The sequence below is a fragment of the Erythrolamprus reginae genome, chromosome 1 (genome assembly GCF_031021105.1).
Source record: "Erythrolamprus reginae isolate rEryReg1 chromosome 1, rEryReg1.hap1, whole genome shotgun sequence".
NCBI classification, from domain to species: Eukaryota; Metazoa; Chordata; class Lepidosauria; order Squamata; family Dipsadidae; genus Erythrolamprus; species Erythrolamprus reginae.
Window position 1 is genome coordinate 243,812,968 of NC_091950.1, and position 17,373 is coordinate 243,830,340.

General features: G+C 38.7%; 1 protein-coding gene across 1 annotated transcript; it reads left to right on the forward strand.

Annotated features, from left to right (window-relative positions):
- The first annotated feature begins 1,222 nt into the window (after window positions 1–1,222).
- Window positions 1,223–16,944, forward strand: TRMT6 (tRNA methyltransferase 6 non-catalytic subunit). Its single transcript, XM_070732685.1, has 11 exons — window positions 1,223–1,518; window positions 4,833–4,960; window positions 6,121–6,230; window positions 8,644–8,735; window positions 8,818–8,901; window positions 9,696–9,820; window positions 10,686–11,032; window positions 13,441–13,526; window positions 14,181–14,283; window positions 14,365–14,451; window positions 15,329–16,944. The coding sequence occupies exons 1-11, from the start codon at window positions 1,412–1,414 to the stop codon at window positions 15,479–15,481; spliced, it is 1,422 nt and encodes a 473-aa protein (XP_070588786.1). The 5' UTR covers window positions 1,223–1,411; the 3' UTR covers window positions 15,482–16,944.
- Window positions 16,945–17,373: the final 429 nt, after the last annotated feature.

Consider the following 17,373-nt stretch of genomic DNA (forward strand, 5'->3'; position numbering starts at 1 on the left):
TGGGGTGTCTTGCGTCCAAGGTCCCTTCCAGCTCTGTTATTATAATGAAATTTCGTTGCGTTCAACTCTAAGGGTCACTATTACCCCCACACGAACATGACTAAATAAATGTAAATAAATATTATGTAATACATAACATTTGACAGAAAAATAATACCGTCTACTCAAATGCCAACTAGAGAATTCTGGGAGTTGAAGTCCATACACTTTTTTTAATTGCCGAAGTTGGGAATCAGTGGCAAGCCGACTTCGTACGTTGATTTTAAGAAAGGAATCGCGTCCCACACGCTTTTTCTGCCTCTGAATAGCTGATAATTTTAAAATGCTTGAACCGAGAGCGGAAGTGTCCCGATTTGGCGGGACAGAGGCAGCGAAATGATTATATGATTCCTAGCATAAATGAATTCGAACCAAATCAATGAATCAATCAATCAATAAAATGTGCCGTTTTCTTATCGATTCCTTTGCCAAAAGTCCTACCCGATGTTCCAAAAGAAATTATTTCCTCTTTCTGGTGCTATCTGAGTTATTTTTCAAATGTACATATTCCCTTTGTGCCTCCTACCAAGTTAAGTCTCTCCTAGAGTTGGAGGACTGGGCGACAAACAGAAACGGCATTTTGAATGGAGCAAATGAATGATCGGACTCCAAGGCTTATGCTGTTAAAATATGTATGAACGCATCTTTTCGCCCGTGGTCTAAACTCTAGGTCAGTGTTTCCCAACCATGGCAACTTGAAGATATTTGGACTTCAACTCCCAGAATTCCCCAGCCAGCATTCGCTGGTAATACTGTTATCACTGTGAAGCACTTTAAAAAAAAAATTACGAATGAAAGCAAATAGACGTGTCCCGGGATCTCGCAAAAAATATTTTGCGCATGAATTGTGTGCCATAGCAGCATTATGACAGACATCTTCACGTCCAGCCAGAAACGGGGGTTGTATTAAAAAGAGCCCGGAAGCGTCAGGTCCGTAAATTATAAAGTAACGACTCTTCTCTATTTTTCTACCTCTACTTTGTAAACTTGAAAAGAGTGTCCACATAGACATGCTAAATTATAGAACGGCCCCACAACCTTGCGAAAAAGAAATTCCTAAGTGTGCAAGAGAGTCGCCTGTAGTTGCCCGTTTGTTTGTTTTTTAACCGTTCATCAGACTCCTTCAAGGGCACCAGTCACGATCAACATGGAGCTCGGAGCCTCTCTATCCCTCGATCTTTATGACTGAATGCCAATCAGACCAACCGCTCTTTCAGGAAGAGAGGAAACCAAGTCGCTTCCGTGGCTCGTGCTTTTGGGAAAAACCGGAAGAGGGGCCTTTTCTTGAATTGACGCCTGTGCGCGAGGATTTTTTCCTTCCCCTTTTCCTTTCGGTGGGGTTCCTCGGCGCGAGGACTTTGAAAGGGTCGCCATGGAGGCGCCTCCCGGGTCCCCTTCTCCCCATGTCATCTGCGAGGGAGACTGGGCTGTTCTCAAGCGGGGCGAAGTATTCAAAGCGGTCGCCGTGGTGAAGCGAAGGTAATCTTCCGTCTTCTGCAGCCTTTTATTTCATTCAAAGGAGTTCTAGTCCGTTACTGGAACTGGCTTTTCCATTATCTCTTATCCCTAGACAAGAGGATTCAAGCCTGTGCATTCCCGCCAGCCTATTGGTTAGCCAATATAATCGTCATAAACCCATTTGCCTCGACCTTTGTTAATGCATTCATGTGATTTCTATTGTAAATACGTTATTTTTGCTCTATTAAAATACACTATAAGTCAACCTTAGTGACTTTTAAGACACGTGGACTTCAATTCCCACGATTCCCTAGGCCAGGGCTAGGCAAAGTTGGCTCTTCTGTGACATGTGGACTTCAACTCCCAGAATTCCTTACCTAGCATGATTGGCTCAGGAATTCTGAGTTGAAGTCCACATGTCATCGAACAGCCAACTTTGCCTACCTCTGCCCTAGCTGCCTGGAGAATTTATTTATTTATTTATATATTTATTTATTCAACTTTTATGCTGCCCTTCTCCTTAAACTCAGGGCGGCTTACAACATGTTAGCAATAGCACTTTTTAACAAAGCCAGCATATTGCCCCCACAAGCCGGGTCCTCATTTTACCCACCTCACAAGGATGGAAGGCTGAGTTAACCTTGAGCCGGTGATGAGATTTGAACCCGCTGACCTACAGATCTACAGTCAACTTCAGTGGCCTGCAGTACAGTACTCTACCTGCCGCGCCACCCCAGCTCATTATTCTGAAGTCCACTCAAGTTAAAATTGCCATGGTTGTCATTTAGTGTTTATATTGCTGTTAAGCCTCTGCTGGCTTTGAAGGTGGGCACTGACCAAAACTGATTGAAAATGGGGAGGGGCATAATTTTCCAGCAATGCGAGTCACCATAATACCTGACTGGGATTGCAGAAACACCTGCATGCGAACAGATGAACAGTGTTGTGGAGCCCAAAGAAGACGTGGTTATGTCTGAATTATGCAGATTCCACAGAAACAGAAGTACAGCGGTACCTCTACTTAAGAACTTAATTTTTCCATGACCAGGTTCTTAAGTATAAATGTTCTTAAGTAGAAGCTATTTTTCCTATAGGAATCAATGTAAAAGGAAATAATGTGTGCAAACCCATTAGGAAAGAAATAAAAGCTCGGAATTTGGGTGGGAGGAGGAGGAGGAGGAAGAGAAGGACGAGAGTCACTGCTAAAGGAAGAAGGTGAAGTGAGGGGAATTAAAAAAAATCCAAAACTTTAAGGCTAAAAAAAAAAAAGAGGGACTCTGAGGCGGTAAGGAGGAGCACACGCTTCCAATACAGCCAGCACGAGGATGCCTCCCACACACTGGCTGCTGCTGCTACCTGCTGCCTCTTACTTTCCATGATGAAGGGCTCTCCTCTCACTCGCTCGCTTTGTAGCCGGCGCCTTTCCTTTCCTGTGGTGACTTCTCGGCTGCCCAGAGTAAAGGGAGCGTTTCTTTTCTCTGGGCGCTGACAGAGGTTTATTCCCACCTAAAGCGCCACCAAAAGGCTCCTCTGGCAACCCGGATGGCCGGAATCAAAGGGGGAATGGCAGGAAACTGGCCGGGCCTTCATGCTGCTCTCAAATTTCCTGGGTGATTTTTCCCGGCTCGGGTTCTTAAGTAGAAAATGGTTCTTAAGTAGAGGCAAAAAAATCTTGAACACCCGGTTCTTATCTAGAAAGTTCTTAAGTAGAGGCATTCCTAAGTAGAGGTACCACTGTATTATGTAAGTATTTCCCCCTCAGTCGTGTCCTGCACTAGGATCCGGTATTCATCTCTGTTCCTTGGCCGAGGAAGCCAGCGTTAACTGAAGACATTTTCCATGGTCCTTTAGCCAGCATGGCTATAAACCAAATGCATATGGAACCCTGTTATCCCCCCCCCCCCCCAAAGTAGTACCTATTAATCTATTCTCATCTGAATATTTTTGAATTACTAGGCAAGCAAGCAACAGGAGTTGCAGGGAGCTCGGGTCTTAAAGCTGAGCTGACAGCTCTGCAACTATACCCAGAAAGTAGTTATGGGTAAAAAAGAACAGCACATGGCAGCCTTATCGCTTCACCTCCCCATCTGAGCAGAGAGATTTAAGATTTCATTGGAATGAGAACTGAAGGCTGCATACAGTAGAGAATGTGTAGGAGGTTTTTAATGACAAGATGCTTCTGTTTGCATTTCTATGCAGAGTTCTTTATTTTGTTGCCTGACAGTTGTCCAGGATGAAAAAAAAGTCAGGTTATATTTTGAAAATAGAAAATTGATTGTTATCTTCCTTAGGTGAAAGACCTAGAAAAGTAGTAGAGGGAAATGATAATTTTCACATTAATGAAGCTGGAAATAGATTTAAGAAGTGTGTTATATTAAAAAAACTTAAATGATTTTTTAAATTAGAATAAATATTGTTATTCTAGTGGAATGGAATATCTAGTCGGAATCATATAATTGTGAGAAGACCATTGGTAATGGAGTTTCACAGGCAGGGGGTATTGAGGGACTTTAATTTGTTCCCTTGAAAAAGAGAATTGATTTAGAAATGCATTGCCATCATGACAGTCATGGTCTTTCCCCAAGTTATAGGTGCAAATTGTACAGAAAACTACACAGCTGGTTTCTAGTTTCATTTCGGAGCAAATACAACGGAAAATAACCTTAACATGATGCAGTCACTAAAGAATTTTTTCCTGGAATATAAAGATGGCTACTCAATTAAATAGAAGAAAGTGAAGTCCCCTCAAGTTCCCTTCTTAAAAGAAGCATTTCTTTTAAGCCGCCCCGAGTCTACAGAGAGGGGCGGCATACAAATCTAATAAATAAATAAATAAGCTTTTCATAGAGTTCCTTAGAGGCAGTTTTCAATCACCGCCCCCTTTTAACAAGTACCAACCTTTTTGGAATTCAGAAAAGTAATTAATACCAGATTATATCCCTAGAACTTTGAAAAGGGAATAAATGGAAGATTATGCCTGTTTATGAGTTGTAATAATGGCTTTTAGCTATCCCATCTTTCCATTCTATTTCTATAAAATGTTTCTATTTTATAGAGTGATCTATTGGTTTTAATCCTAATTATGTATGGATTGTCAGCCAATCCAATTAAAATAGTATATAAGCCTAGTAAAATAAATGTTCTTGTGATTTTAATTTGCTTGCTTTTCTTGCTCAATGATTTTACAACTATTTCTGCTTACTTTTACTTGAAACTAGAATTGAATATACTGTACTGCAATATATGTATGTCATTTATTCCTTTTTCAGATTTTGGATTGTGAATATTACAGGGTTCTATGTTTCTAATTGATTTGTTGGTGCTTTTGTTTTTAGAAAAAATGTTTTTGAAAAACAGTGGTTCTGCTTAGATAATGCCATTGGGCATATGTATGGAACATCATTTGAAGTGACTAGTGGTGGTAGTCTTCAGCCAAAGCAGCCGTTAGAAGAGATGAATCCAGGTATGAATCAGATAGAAATTATTTGGATAGCGCAATTATGGAATTTGTATGCTTTGACGTTATAATTCTGATACTTTTTTATAGTTCTGATACTTTTCCTAAACAAAGTACAACATGGGGTTGAGAAACAAAGAAGTATCTTAGTTACAACTTTCAGTCTATGCTTTATATGTAATAAAACTATAGACTTACCTTGTAGTAAGATGGGCTGCCAAAAAAATTGGATGGATGGATGGAAGACTGACAGTCTTTATGGCAGCGTAGAAATTTTTTATCAACATCTAATATAAAAAATAAGCTCTTACATTGGCAGCATGAAATGCTGATAAAAATCTTTGCCTGTCTCAATCTTCACCATGGACCTCCTTTAAATAACTTTTAGGCCACAGATTCCCAAGATTTAAATCATAACATTTTTTCAAGACTGCACAGACCCTTTGACAATATCGCGGAGGGCCCCCCAGAGGGTTCCACGGACCACAGATTGTGAATCACTGGCCTATCTTACAGATTGGCAAGACTATGTGCAGGAACATTTATCTTTGGTGAAAATGTGATGAAAAATGTTGACAGGAAATTTTAATGTAATGTATATAACTAAATAAAAGTGTGGATTCAAACTCAAAATTAGATTTACCAGATATATTTGATTTTCAGAACAAAAAATTATGTTAAAAACATATCTATTGTCTAGATTATTAATAAACAATGGGAATATCTGAATAATATCCAAATTGCTACATTATTTTTTAAGATCTGATTTATAGTGTTTACTTGAGAAAGTTTCCATTTCTTGACAATACAAAGTAGCAAACCATAATTCTTTTAGGAAAACTGTGATTTTATGGTTTGTATAAGAGACAAGCATTCTTGCAAGAATCCTACATGAGATATTATGGACAAGCTGAAATATACTAGTATCATTGAAATGTTAAATTTAATCAATTTTTTTTAAAAAAAACATCTCATTTGATTAAAAAAAACCAATTAGAAGCATAAGTGAAAAAAGCTACACTAACATTTCCTTTTGCCTGATAAACTAGTACAAGGGTTTAAATCCTAGTTTCCTGTTTTGTCTGTTAGATGATTATAGTACCAGTTATAAATCTTCAGTAATAGTTCTTACAAACCTGTTATATCTTTGGTGTTGTTTTTTTAAGAAACAAAAGAAGCAGGTACAGATAATCGTAATATAATAGATGATGGAAAATCTCAAAAACTGACTCATGATGATATAAAGGCTTTGAAGGATAAAGGCATTAAAGGACAGGTAATCTTGAATTCTCAATTGCATATTATTGCTTCACATCATAAGTGAATACTTTCAGTTTAGAAAGCTATATTGCTAGGAACTATTACAGTTAGAATCCTTTTCTATTGAATAATTTGAGCAAGTGTCATATAGTGATTGAAATTTTAGACTTAAACTGAGGAAACTTATTTGAGTCCCTACTCAACCAAAAAAAATTCACTGGGTAACTTTGAACCAGTATATATATTTCAGTCCAATTGGGCATCAAAGTAATATCACAATAAAATTAGACTAGAACTCCATTTAAGCTATTTTTGTTCCCAAGAAAAAGCAGGATATAAATTTATTATTACATATATTTTAAATTTAATAAATAAAAGAGGGCAGTTGCCTTTCTATACTAAATACTCTTCTAAAAGTTTTGAAGGGTTGAATCTTGAACTATTTCATGTAAAATATGAACTTTACAACTCAACTATATTTCTGATCTCTGGTTCTTGACTGGTTGATATGTATCATTCATGATCATCATGAATGGAGTGCAACATCTATTTTATGTACATTCAAGTCAGTGGTACTGCTTTTCATGTGTAGTTCTTTGGATTGTTTATAGCTAAATACAGTGATACCTCTATTTAAGAACTTAATTCGTTCCGTGATCAGGTTCTTAAGTAGAAACATTCTTAAGTACAGTGGTACCTCATCTTACGAACGCCTCTTCTAACGAACTTTTCAAGATACGAACCCGGTGTTTAAGATTTTTTTGCCTCTTCTTCCGAACTATTTTCACCTTACGAACCCAAGCAGCTGCTGCTGGGATGAAGGGGTTTCTTTTTTCCCCCTTTTTTGAAGAAAGAAAAGGGAGGGGCTGCTTGGAGTAGGAAAGATTTTGCAGAGAACAACGTGCTTGCAAAGGCACTGAAAGGGTGTCTTTTTAAGAAAGAAAAGGTAGGGGCGCCCCCCTTGCCTTTCTTCCTTCCCACTCGCCCTTTAGCCTAGCCTTGATTCTTCTACCCGCCCCCTTTAGCTGCTCCTCCCTGCCCTCTGTTCGCCTCTTTTCTAAAGTTTGGGATTTTCCTGAAGGATTTGCAGGCATTATTTGCTTTTACATTGATTCCTATGGGAAACATTGTTTCATCTTACGAACTTTTCACCTTACAAACCTCCTCCTGGAACCAATTAAGTTTGTATGATAAGGTACCACTGTAGTAGCAATTTCTCCCATAGGAATCAATGTAAAAGCAAATAATGCGTGCAAACCCATTAGGGAAGAAATAAAACCTCGTAATTTGGGTGGGAGGAGAAGGAGGAAGAAGAGGAGGAGGACAGTTGCTGCCAAAGGAAGGAGGTGAGTGGAATAAAAAACCTCCAAAACTTTAAGGCATAAAAAAGGGGGGGGGGACTCTGAGGCAGCGAGGAGGAGCATGCGCCTCCCATACATACACCCGGCGCAAGGCTGCCTAACATAAACTGCGCCAGAGAGAAAAATCCAGGCGGGCGAGAGGGGGGAACCTCCCACTCCTTTGACCGAAAGGTGGCTGCTGCTGCTACCTGCTGTCTCTTCCTTCCCATGCTGAAGGGCTCCCCTCTCCTCTCGTTCGTTCCTTCACTGTGGTGACTCCTCGGTTTGGCTGAAGATGAGTTGATCTGGCCGGGGCGAAGCTCCCCCCTTTGCCTATCCGCGCCCAGATGCTCCAGGAGGCAACCTCACACCGGGTGTATGGGAGACAGCGCAAGGGAATCACCACAGCGAAGTAATTTATTCCCTCTCCAAGCGCCCAGAGAAAGGAAAACGCTCTGTTCGCTCTGGGCTGCCAAAGCCTCCTTAAGCGCCACCGAAAGGCTCCTCTAGCTGCCCAGAAAAGCCTGAGATGGCCGGGATTAAAGGGGGGATGGCAGGAAACTGGCCAGGCCTTTGTGCCGCTCTCAAATTTCCTGGGAAAATTTTTCAGGCTCAGGTTCTTAAGTAGAAAATGGTTCTTAAGTAGAGGCAAAAAAATCTTGAACACCCGGTTCTTATCTAGAAAAGTTCTTAAGTAGAGGCGTTTTTAAGTAGAGGTACCACTGTATTGGCCTAACATTTGGTAGATGCATGACTACATTGAGAATAAATATATTTCCTACTCTGTGTATGTGCACACGCACACCTTCAAGTCAATGTTAACTCTGGCAACTGCTTGGATAAGTCACTGCAGTTTTTCTGGCACATTTTTCCTGCCAGAAGTGGATAAAACTCACCGTCTCCCATTTCTGTCTTGGTACTTTAATAACTACAGAAAACTGGCTCCTTCTTTTTAAATTTCTTTTTAAATTTTTACTTGGATGCTCCTTGGTCATTGTTGATATGCTGGGGACTTTTGTGTTTTATTTCGTTGAAATGCTTTATAAATAGCTATGAGAATAGAATGATTAAGCTATCTTTCTTTTTAAGGAAATAGTTCAACAATTAATAGAGAACAGCACCACATTTAGAGACAAAACAGAATTTGCTCAAGATAAATACATCAAAAAAAAGAAAAAGAAGTAAGTTGAATTTAGAAAACAATATTCAGTGAATCACAAATCATAAATAGTTTTAATAATATTTTTGTTGCTTTCCATGTAGATATGATGCAGTTATTACGATCATAAAACCATCTACTCGCATATTATCAACAATGTACTATGCAAGAGAACCAGGAAAGATCAAGTAAGACTTGATGTATTTCAGTTATATGGGGTATTTGTTGGACTACATCTAGCAGTAAATGAGTGGATAAATGTTACAGATGGATAGAAATTATGCATAATATATGAACTTCTTTTCTTGAATGTCGTTTGTCATCTGTGGATGTGTGGATTTTTAAAAAGAAGATTTTGATGAAGGCTGCCAAGTGGACTATAATTAGTCTTATTCTGCATGATTTTTCTCAAAGCTCTCCTTTTGGCAGGCAAAGGCAAAAACTAAACTGCAGATTTCTGTTGATATCTTTTTCTCATCAGTACTACATAAACTGATGAAACTGAACAAACAATGAGATAAAGCATTTTTCAGTTTCCATGCACAGCACTGTCCAAGCCTTGGGTGAGGGAGAGTGAGACCCCTTGCTTCATTCCATCTGAAAAAAATACACTATCTTTCATTGATTGTATTGTAATTTCTCATTGCAAACTGCCCAGAGGGGGCAATAATGCTGGCTCTGTTTAAAAAGTGCTATTGCTAACATGTTGTAAGCCACCCTGAGTCTAAGGAGAAGGGCGGCATAAAAATTGAATAAATAAATAAATAAATAAAATAAAATACATGTTTAATACATATTTTTCTAAATATATTTATATATATATTTACAATAATATATATTATTATATCTTTACAGTCAGAATTTGTATTTGTTCAAAATATAAATTGGAACTAGAAATCTGTTATTTCTAATAAAATTTGTTGTACTCTTCAATATTTTAAATCACAGCAAAAGTAATCTATTTTTCCCCAAAATATCCTAGCCATTTGCGGTATGATACTCTAGCCCAGATGTTAACTTGGGGAAATGTTCATGCTGGCAACAAGATGATAGTAATGGAAACCTGCGCAGGACTGGTGCTGGGAGCTGTAATGGAACGAATGGGAGGTGAGAAGAGCAGAATATAATGTATACAACTGGGAGTGTGAACATTTAATAATAATATTTCTATGGATAGCATGTGCATTTGGTTCTAAAATTACATTTTTTTTTTCCTTACAGTTAAGCTAGATAGGGGAGCTTTCTAAGCAAAACATTGATTACAAAATATAAAGACACCAGAAGAGTAGAGAAATAAGATGCTTTTAGAAAGACAATTGTGTTTTATCCTTCTGCTTTATTTTTGCCTAACAACTATTTTCAAGTTTTATGGAAAAGTAAGCAGATAAAGAAGGAAATCTTTGTTATTGTGAATAAAGCTATTGTTAAAAGTGTTCACTGAATTTAGCTTGAAGAGTTAGTGAAGATATGGCTGCTTGGATAAGTCAGTTAGAATTTTCGGTTTGCTTCTTTTGACTGGTTGTTCCACATTCCATTTGCAAATATTTTTGGAACTCAACTGGAGTTTGAGAACACATTTGCTAGACAACATAGGGAACTAAGGAAGGCAGATGCTGTAATACAAAACACAGCACCTGATTGACTGGCTGAGTTTGTGAAAGTGGGCCAGGACAAGTTCAAATAATCTTTCACTTGTCCATAGTAATTTGAATTGAAATCACCTGTAAATGCTTGTGTAAAGTTCAACATTTTTGGATCACATGAACAATCCATTATTTTCACAGATGAATGTATCAGGCAATGTTTTTAAGAACATTCTTTGTGATGATGTTAAGAATTGTAGATGACTTCTGTTTTCTTTCATGCAAGTCACTGTTGTATTTGAGAGAAAATGGTTTGTTTAGATTGTCACAGTGTATTAGGGTAAACCTGGTTTAACCTGGCTGTATTTGACTTTGATCTATACTTGCAGGTTATGGATCGATTGTTCAGATATATCCAGGAGAAGCACCTGTTAGAGCAGCCACAAGTTGTTTTGGATTTCCTAAAACTTTTTTTGATACTCTCTCTGAGTTCCCCCTCAACGAAGTGGCCAGCGTTCTGTCTGGAACATTTTCTTCAGAGCCATTGACTTCAGAGTGTGAAGAGAAAACACCAGTGTCAGAAGACAAAAATGGTTCAGAGGATGACAAGGAACTTTCTATATCAGAAGTAGACATGGAATGCAGTTCTAAAGTAGCTATGGAAAGCGGTCAACCTGAAGATCAAGAAATAGCAGAATTTGCATCGGATGTACTTGATGATAAAGCCAAGGGAACAGTAAGATCCTACCATTTTATGATAGCTTAAATTTAATTAAATAATTCAATCCATTGATAAATAAGTATGCTTCTCAACTCACATTGCAGCATCAGTTATAACATGAATGTTTACTATGTTATGCTTATCTGCAATATACAGTGGTACCTCTATTTATAAACTTAATTCGTTCCATGACCAGGTTCTTAAGTAGAAAAGTTTGTAAGAAGAAGCAATTTTTTCCCATAGGAATCAATGTAAAAGCAAATAATGTGTGCGATTGGGGAAACCACAGGGAGGGCGGAGGCCCTGTTTCATCCCAGGAGATTCCTAGGGAGGCCCCAAAGAGGCTTCTCCCGTCTTTTCCGGCCCTGTTTCCTCCCAGGAGATTCCTAGAGCAGTGTTTCCCAACCAGTGTGCCGCGGCACACTAGAGTGCCGCGAGATATGGTCAGGTGTGCCGCGAAGAAGGAAGCTCAGCTTCTGGTCTCGCAACTTTTTGCTGAGAGTGCGAAGAGCAAAAAGTTGTGAGACCGGAAGCTGAGCTTCCTTCTTTGCGCCTTCCAAGTTTTCCAGCAGCTGCAGCGCCCCGCCCGGCTGGAGTTTCCCTGGCGGCAGCAGCAGGTGAGCTTTGGGGCCTGGCAGGAGGGTGGCGGCAGCGGGAGGGTGGCGGCAGCAGTGGCACCGGGCAGTAGTTGTGGGGCGGCGGCAGGGTGGTCAGCTGTGAGGCACCGACGGTGGCGGCTGGACATATTGCTGTATGCTATACATGCTGGCATTGCATTGCTGGCGCTTGCCTGCTGGCTGGGCCGGGACGGAGGCTCCAGCCCCACGCCCATGCCCAGTGCAACACCAGCATGTACGGTATCTAGCAACACGTCCAGCCACCGCTGTCGGTGCCTCCGTTCCAGAGCTCCGCCTCACAGCTGACCATCCTCCCACCGGCCCATGTCTACTGCCCAATGCCGCTGCTGTGGCGTGGTGTACGAGAAAGAGAGAGAGAAAGAAAGAAAGAGAGAGCAAGAGAGAGAAAGAGATAGCAAGAGAGAGAAAGAGAGAGGGTGAGAGGGGGGAGAGAAAGAGAGAGAAAGCAAAAGAGAGAGAGAAAGAGAAAGAAAGAGAGAGAGAGATAGCAAGAGAGAAAGAGATAGAAAGAGAGGGAGAGAGAGAAAGAGAGGGAGAGGGAGGAGAGAGAAAGAGAGAGAAAGCAAAAAAGAGAGAGAGGAAGAGAGGGGGAGAGAGAAAGAGAAAGCAAAAAAGAGAGAGAAAGAGAGAGACAGCAAGAGAGAGAAAGAGATAGCAAGAGAGGGAGAGAGGGAGAGGGGGGAGAGAGAAAGCAAAAAAGAGAGAGAGAAAGAGAAATAGCAAGCAAGAGAGAGAGAAAGATAGAGGGAGAGAGGAGAGAGAGAGAGACAGCAAGAGAGAGAGAGAGAAAGCAAGAGAGAGTAAGAGGGGGAAGGAGGGTGAGGGAAAGTCATAGAGGGAGAGAAGGAGAGGGAGAGAGAAAGAGAGCAAAAAAGAGGAAGGGAGAAACAAAGAGGGATGGAGAGAGAGAGGGAAAGAAAGAAGAAGGAAGGAAGAGAGAGAAAGAAAGAGTGAGAGAGAAATAGAGTGAAAGGGAGAAAGAGAGATTTTTTTTTTGTCCAAACGTTTTTTAGCAACCCCCCCCCCCCCCGCTCAATGTTCCCCAGGATTTTGTAAATGTGAATAATGTGCCGCGGCTCAAAAAAGGTTGGGAAACACTGTCCTAGAGAGGCCCCACAGAGGCTTCTCCCTGCCTTTTCCGGTTACAGTTTCGGAGGCTCAGGTTTGTAAGTGGAAAAAGGTTCTTGAGAAGAGGCAAAAAAATCTTGAACACCTGGTTCTTATCTAGAAAAGATCTTAAGTAGAGGCGTTTGTAGCTAGAGATACCACTGTATATTAATTAATGGCAAGATCTTTTGATATAAATCAGATTTAATAATAATTAGAAATGTGAATAAATGCAGTATACTCTGCTTTGCTAAATATAGCCATAGCACCAGAATAATTTTATCAATTGTGAAATATTTTTGGATTAATTGTGATTTCTTTTCATGTTAAGTCAGCTATATGTTAAAATATTTCAGTGTCTAAAGCTGATATATAGCAATGTAAGTAAATTAGGATGTAAGATATCTGACTTTATTGCAATAATGTTTAAGACAAGTACTTGTTTTTAAAAATTAGCAATATATTTAATTATTTGAAGTATTTCAGGTTGAAGCACTATAATATATTTTGTTGTTTTTAACAATTCTATTTTTATCTTTCAAATAGACCTTTAAATTTGAGGAAGGCATTTGAATATTAAGCCCAAACCAGCCTATAAATGTGTATATTACAGAGATAAATGTTTTAGACCTTCTCTAGTTCTTAAAATCATTTAATCTAAATTTATACATATTTTAGGCACACGACAAACAAAAGAAACAAGAGGAAAAGAAGAGAAAGCTGATAGAAGCCGCTGCTTTATTGAAAAACAAGGATGCTGATGGGTAAGAACTCTCTTGTAGTATTGAACATGTCCAGAAATATCTTGTTTGTAATTGCTTTCAAAAGGGAATTTGCCATTCTAAAAATGTAACTGGATGTGTTAGTGTTCATCATTTGTGAACAGGGGTTAGTTGTCTACATAGCTTAAAGCCAAGGGCTCAGCCCTTTCTGAATTTTCCTTTTTACATTAGCATGTTAAATTTCTGTATTAGATCGAAAGATGCTGTAAGTGATCAGAACATTTTCAACACTGACAGGATGACAATAGCTTGTACAATTATCCCATGATGGAAAGGATTTGTCAATATATCAGCTGTGATGAATGATTCAGACTGTCTATGGGGTTAAAAATAAGGGAAATAGCCAGTGCATTAAAAGGTAATAGCTCAGATCTAAAATAAAGTTGAGGAAATTCATGAAAAAAATTGTTTATAATCTATATCTGAGAAAGCCTCTCTAATGTAGCCCTCCTTAATGTGGGCCAGCAACATTTTCTCTAATTTGGAGAGCCACCTGGTTTCACATCACCACTGTAACTTGAAGTCTTTTGCTTCCATGGTATTTTTAGTTTTAATCTGGGATTCAAAGTATTTTTATATCTTTTCATAGCGATGTTTGATGTTTAGGAATGCAGCTAACCTGTGTCTAACTTACAGTTTAATTGTAGCCAGTCGATTTCATCCAACAAGTTTATTACTCCTGTTGTTAGAGCTGGTAGCTCCTTCGAGGCCTTTTGTTGTCTACTGCCAATATAAAGAGGTAAACCTAATATATTTTCTTAATTTAATCTTTTTTTAAAAAAATTCAGTAAATTCATATAACCAGATGTTCTTGTTTTAGCCACTACTAGAATGTTATGCAAAATTGAGAGAGAAGGGTGATGTCATTAATCTGAAACTTTCTGAAACATGGTTGCGAAACTATCAGGTAAGAATTACAAACATATATGTACCATATTGCATTGGCATCCTTCAGTCTCGAAAGACCATGGTCCCCTAGTCTATCCTCCATACTAACCTAGTGTACCATATAAAATGCATATATTATACATTTTACTTGCATAAAATGCAAGTGAACCAGGAAAATCATGCATCTCTGATCAAATGTACATTTGAAATTATGAAATAATAGAGGAAATAAAATACTGTATTTTTCAGACTATAAGATGCTCCGGACTATAAGATTCACGTTAGCTTTAGAAAAGGAAAACAAGGGGGAAAAATCTGCCACCATAGCCCATTTGCCATGCCCTGTTCACCAAATGGGCAGCAACTATAGGCAGCAGCAATCCCCGCCACATTGAACAGGTGATTTGTGCCTCACCAAACCCTCTCCCCCCCAGCCGCAATATTAGCTCTATAAGACACACAAACCCATTGGGGGGGGGGGTGCATCTTATAGTCCAAAAAATGTGATGGCTTCAGATTATGCAAAGTAACTTCATAGTGTAACTATTATCTGATTATTCATTGGCAAGCCTACCATATATTGTAATATTTTATCTTGTTTTGTTTTATTGTTGATGTATTTTTGTTTCCAATTCTGGTCAATGACCTAATAAAAATATTCATTCAGTTTAATATTATCATTGATTCATAACTCATCAATGTAACATAAGAATAGGAATTTCTTTTTATGAAATTTCTGCAAGGCAAATTAAGTGGCATTGAATGTCTGATTTGTACCCTTGTCTAATGTGTATCTTCTTGAAATCTTTTATTGCTTCCTGATCCATGAGCCTCACAGAATGTGCTATTAGTACTACAATTATGACATAGCTTATTTTTGATTTCTTATTTTTAAGATTTTGCCAGATCGAAGTCATCCCAAATTGCTAATAAGTGGTGGCGGTGGGTATCTACTGACAGGTATCACCGTTAAAAATGAAAGCATAAATACCAGTGACTGCTTAGACGAGCCAGCTTCTAAAAAGCGTAAGCTTCAAGAACACCAGTAATGCTTCAAGAAATTATCCTTGTGCTCTGTTACTAACTGATTTTAAAGGCCCAGCGGAATGCACTTTTTTTCCATTTGCAACTGAAAGTTCTGTTTTAAATCAATCAGGTTCAACTAAATTTTTTTATTGCCAATGTCATTCCAGACTCAGGTCGTCCCCATAAATTATGGAGCATTACTTTAGAACAGGGGTGTCAAACTTGATTTCATTGAGAGCTGCATCAGAGTTGTGTTTGACCTCAGAGAGCCAGGGGTTGGGATAGTCAGGGTGAACATTTGACACAAGCTCAAGATGCGCCTTTCCCCTTTTTCCCCCCACAGTTCTTTACTTTAACAATTTTCTTATCTCTTCTATCGGATATTACGGGCAAACATTTATTGCTTATTCTTCATGCTCCACTAAACTTTTTATTTCTAAATATATATCCCATTAATAGTAAATTGCTTTTCCAGGCAATTTATACTATTGTCTGGAAAAGCTATTTATACTATTGTATTTTTATTGTTCAACTAATAATAAAAATACAATAGCATAAATATCATGATAATACCAGACCTAATAGCAGTGGTAAATTTCCAGGATAGTAAATAGAAATGGCTGTCAATTATAGATTGTTGCTTGTAGATTAAATGGACCTACAGTATGTAAAATCTGGCATTAAACTGTAGTATTAACATAGGAAGTTCTTTGTTTTCTATTCAGATCAGGCACTTAGTTTAGGTCACATAATTTTAATCCAGTCCTCCTGCAGCACTCGGCTGGCTGTGTGGAAGTCTCAAGGGGCCTGTTTTTGGCCAGCAGAGTGCTGCTGGAGGCCATGGAGGGTGAAAACGGGCCTCACGGGGCCTCCATGCAGCCGGGGGGGGTTGCCTCTTCGACCTCCAAAAGTAATCCACTGGTCAAAAGCGGGCCTCACGGGGGCCAAAAGCAGCCCATCTGCAGTCCATTTGGGCTGGCAGAGGCACCGTGGGCCGGTCCTTTGATATTTCCAGGCCAACCTAACAGGCCAGATTTAATCACCCTCTTGACACCCCTAATTTAGAAGGATATAATTATGTATAAATCTTCCTGGAAATGTTGCAAAATGTGACTGAAAGTCCAGCTTGATTCTGTTTCAGAATTCAAAAACCATGTTTACACTAATCCCATTTCCATTTCTGTTAAAATCAATGTTTTTTTAAATAAATGAAATGAATGTTTCAAAATATTGTACTATTATAAGTGAGAAAGTCAAGATTGCTGCTAGATTATTGCACATTTTAACCATTCTGAATTTCAAAAAACAAACAAGCATATTACTTTGGGAATGTTAAAGCAATGCTAGTCTGTTTTCACTTAACACTTAAAAAGAAAAGGAAAGTAAAACTGGTTTCCATCTTTTTTTAACATGTGATAACTATATTTTTATGTGGAGTTTTTAATCTGTAAATTTGCATTTGAATAAATTATATTATTTTGTGATATATGAATTATTTGTTCTTTTAAGCAAGAAAGGATTGTTAAAGCAAGAAGCCTTCTGGATGGCAACCAAACTGGGGTGTCAATGTGCCCATTGGACCCAAAAGGTCTCCTGCCATTGTGTTGGGTCTGTATTGTCTTTATTTGTGAATCGATCCCCATTCACACAAATTCAAACAAGATCTAGCCAGATATGTATTCAGTCGGGACCACGACATTCTTAAAACACTCTTGGGAGTCACAAGATTTAGAACATTGACATTTCAGTTTTAATTTTGGATCTGTTGCTGCTTTATTTCTTCAGTTCTTAGCATTTTTGCACTGCTTTTATAAGCTGTCTTGAATGATTCAGGGAAAGAAAGTTAAGATATAAAGAGTCGAATAAAGAAAAAAGAGACAGACCAATTTGAAAGAGGTATAAAAAGAGATCCTTG

Bases quoted from the DNA above. Each gene is read 5' to 3' on its own strand.
- TRMT6 (XM_070732685.1), top strand. From the start codon at position 1,412: ATGGAGGCGCCTCCCGGGTCCCCTTCTCCCCATGTCATCTGCGAGGGA. The intron at 9,821-10,685 runs GTGAGAAGAGCA...CTATACTTGCAG, and splicing joins TGTAATGGAACGAATGGGAG to GTTATGGATCGATTGTTCAG. The intron at 13,527-14,180 runs GTAAGAACTCTC...TCTAACTTACAG, and splicing joins AAAAACAAGGATGCTGATGG to TTTAATTGTAGCCAGTCGAT.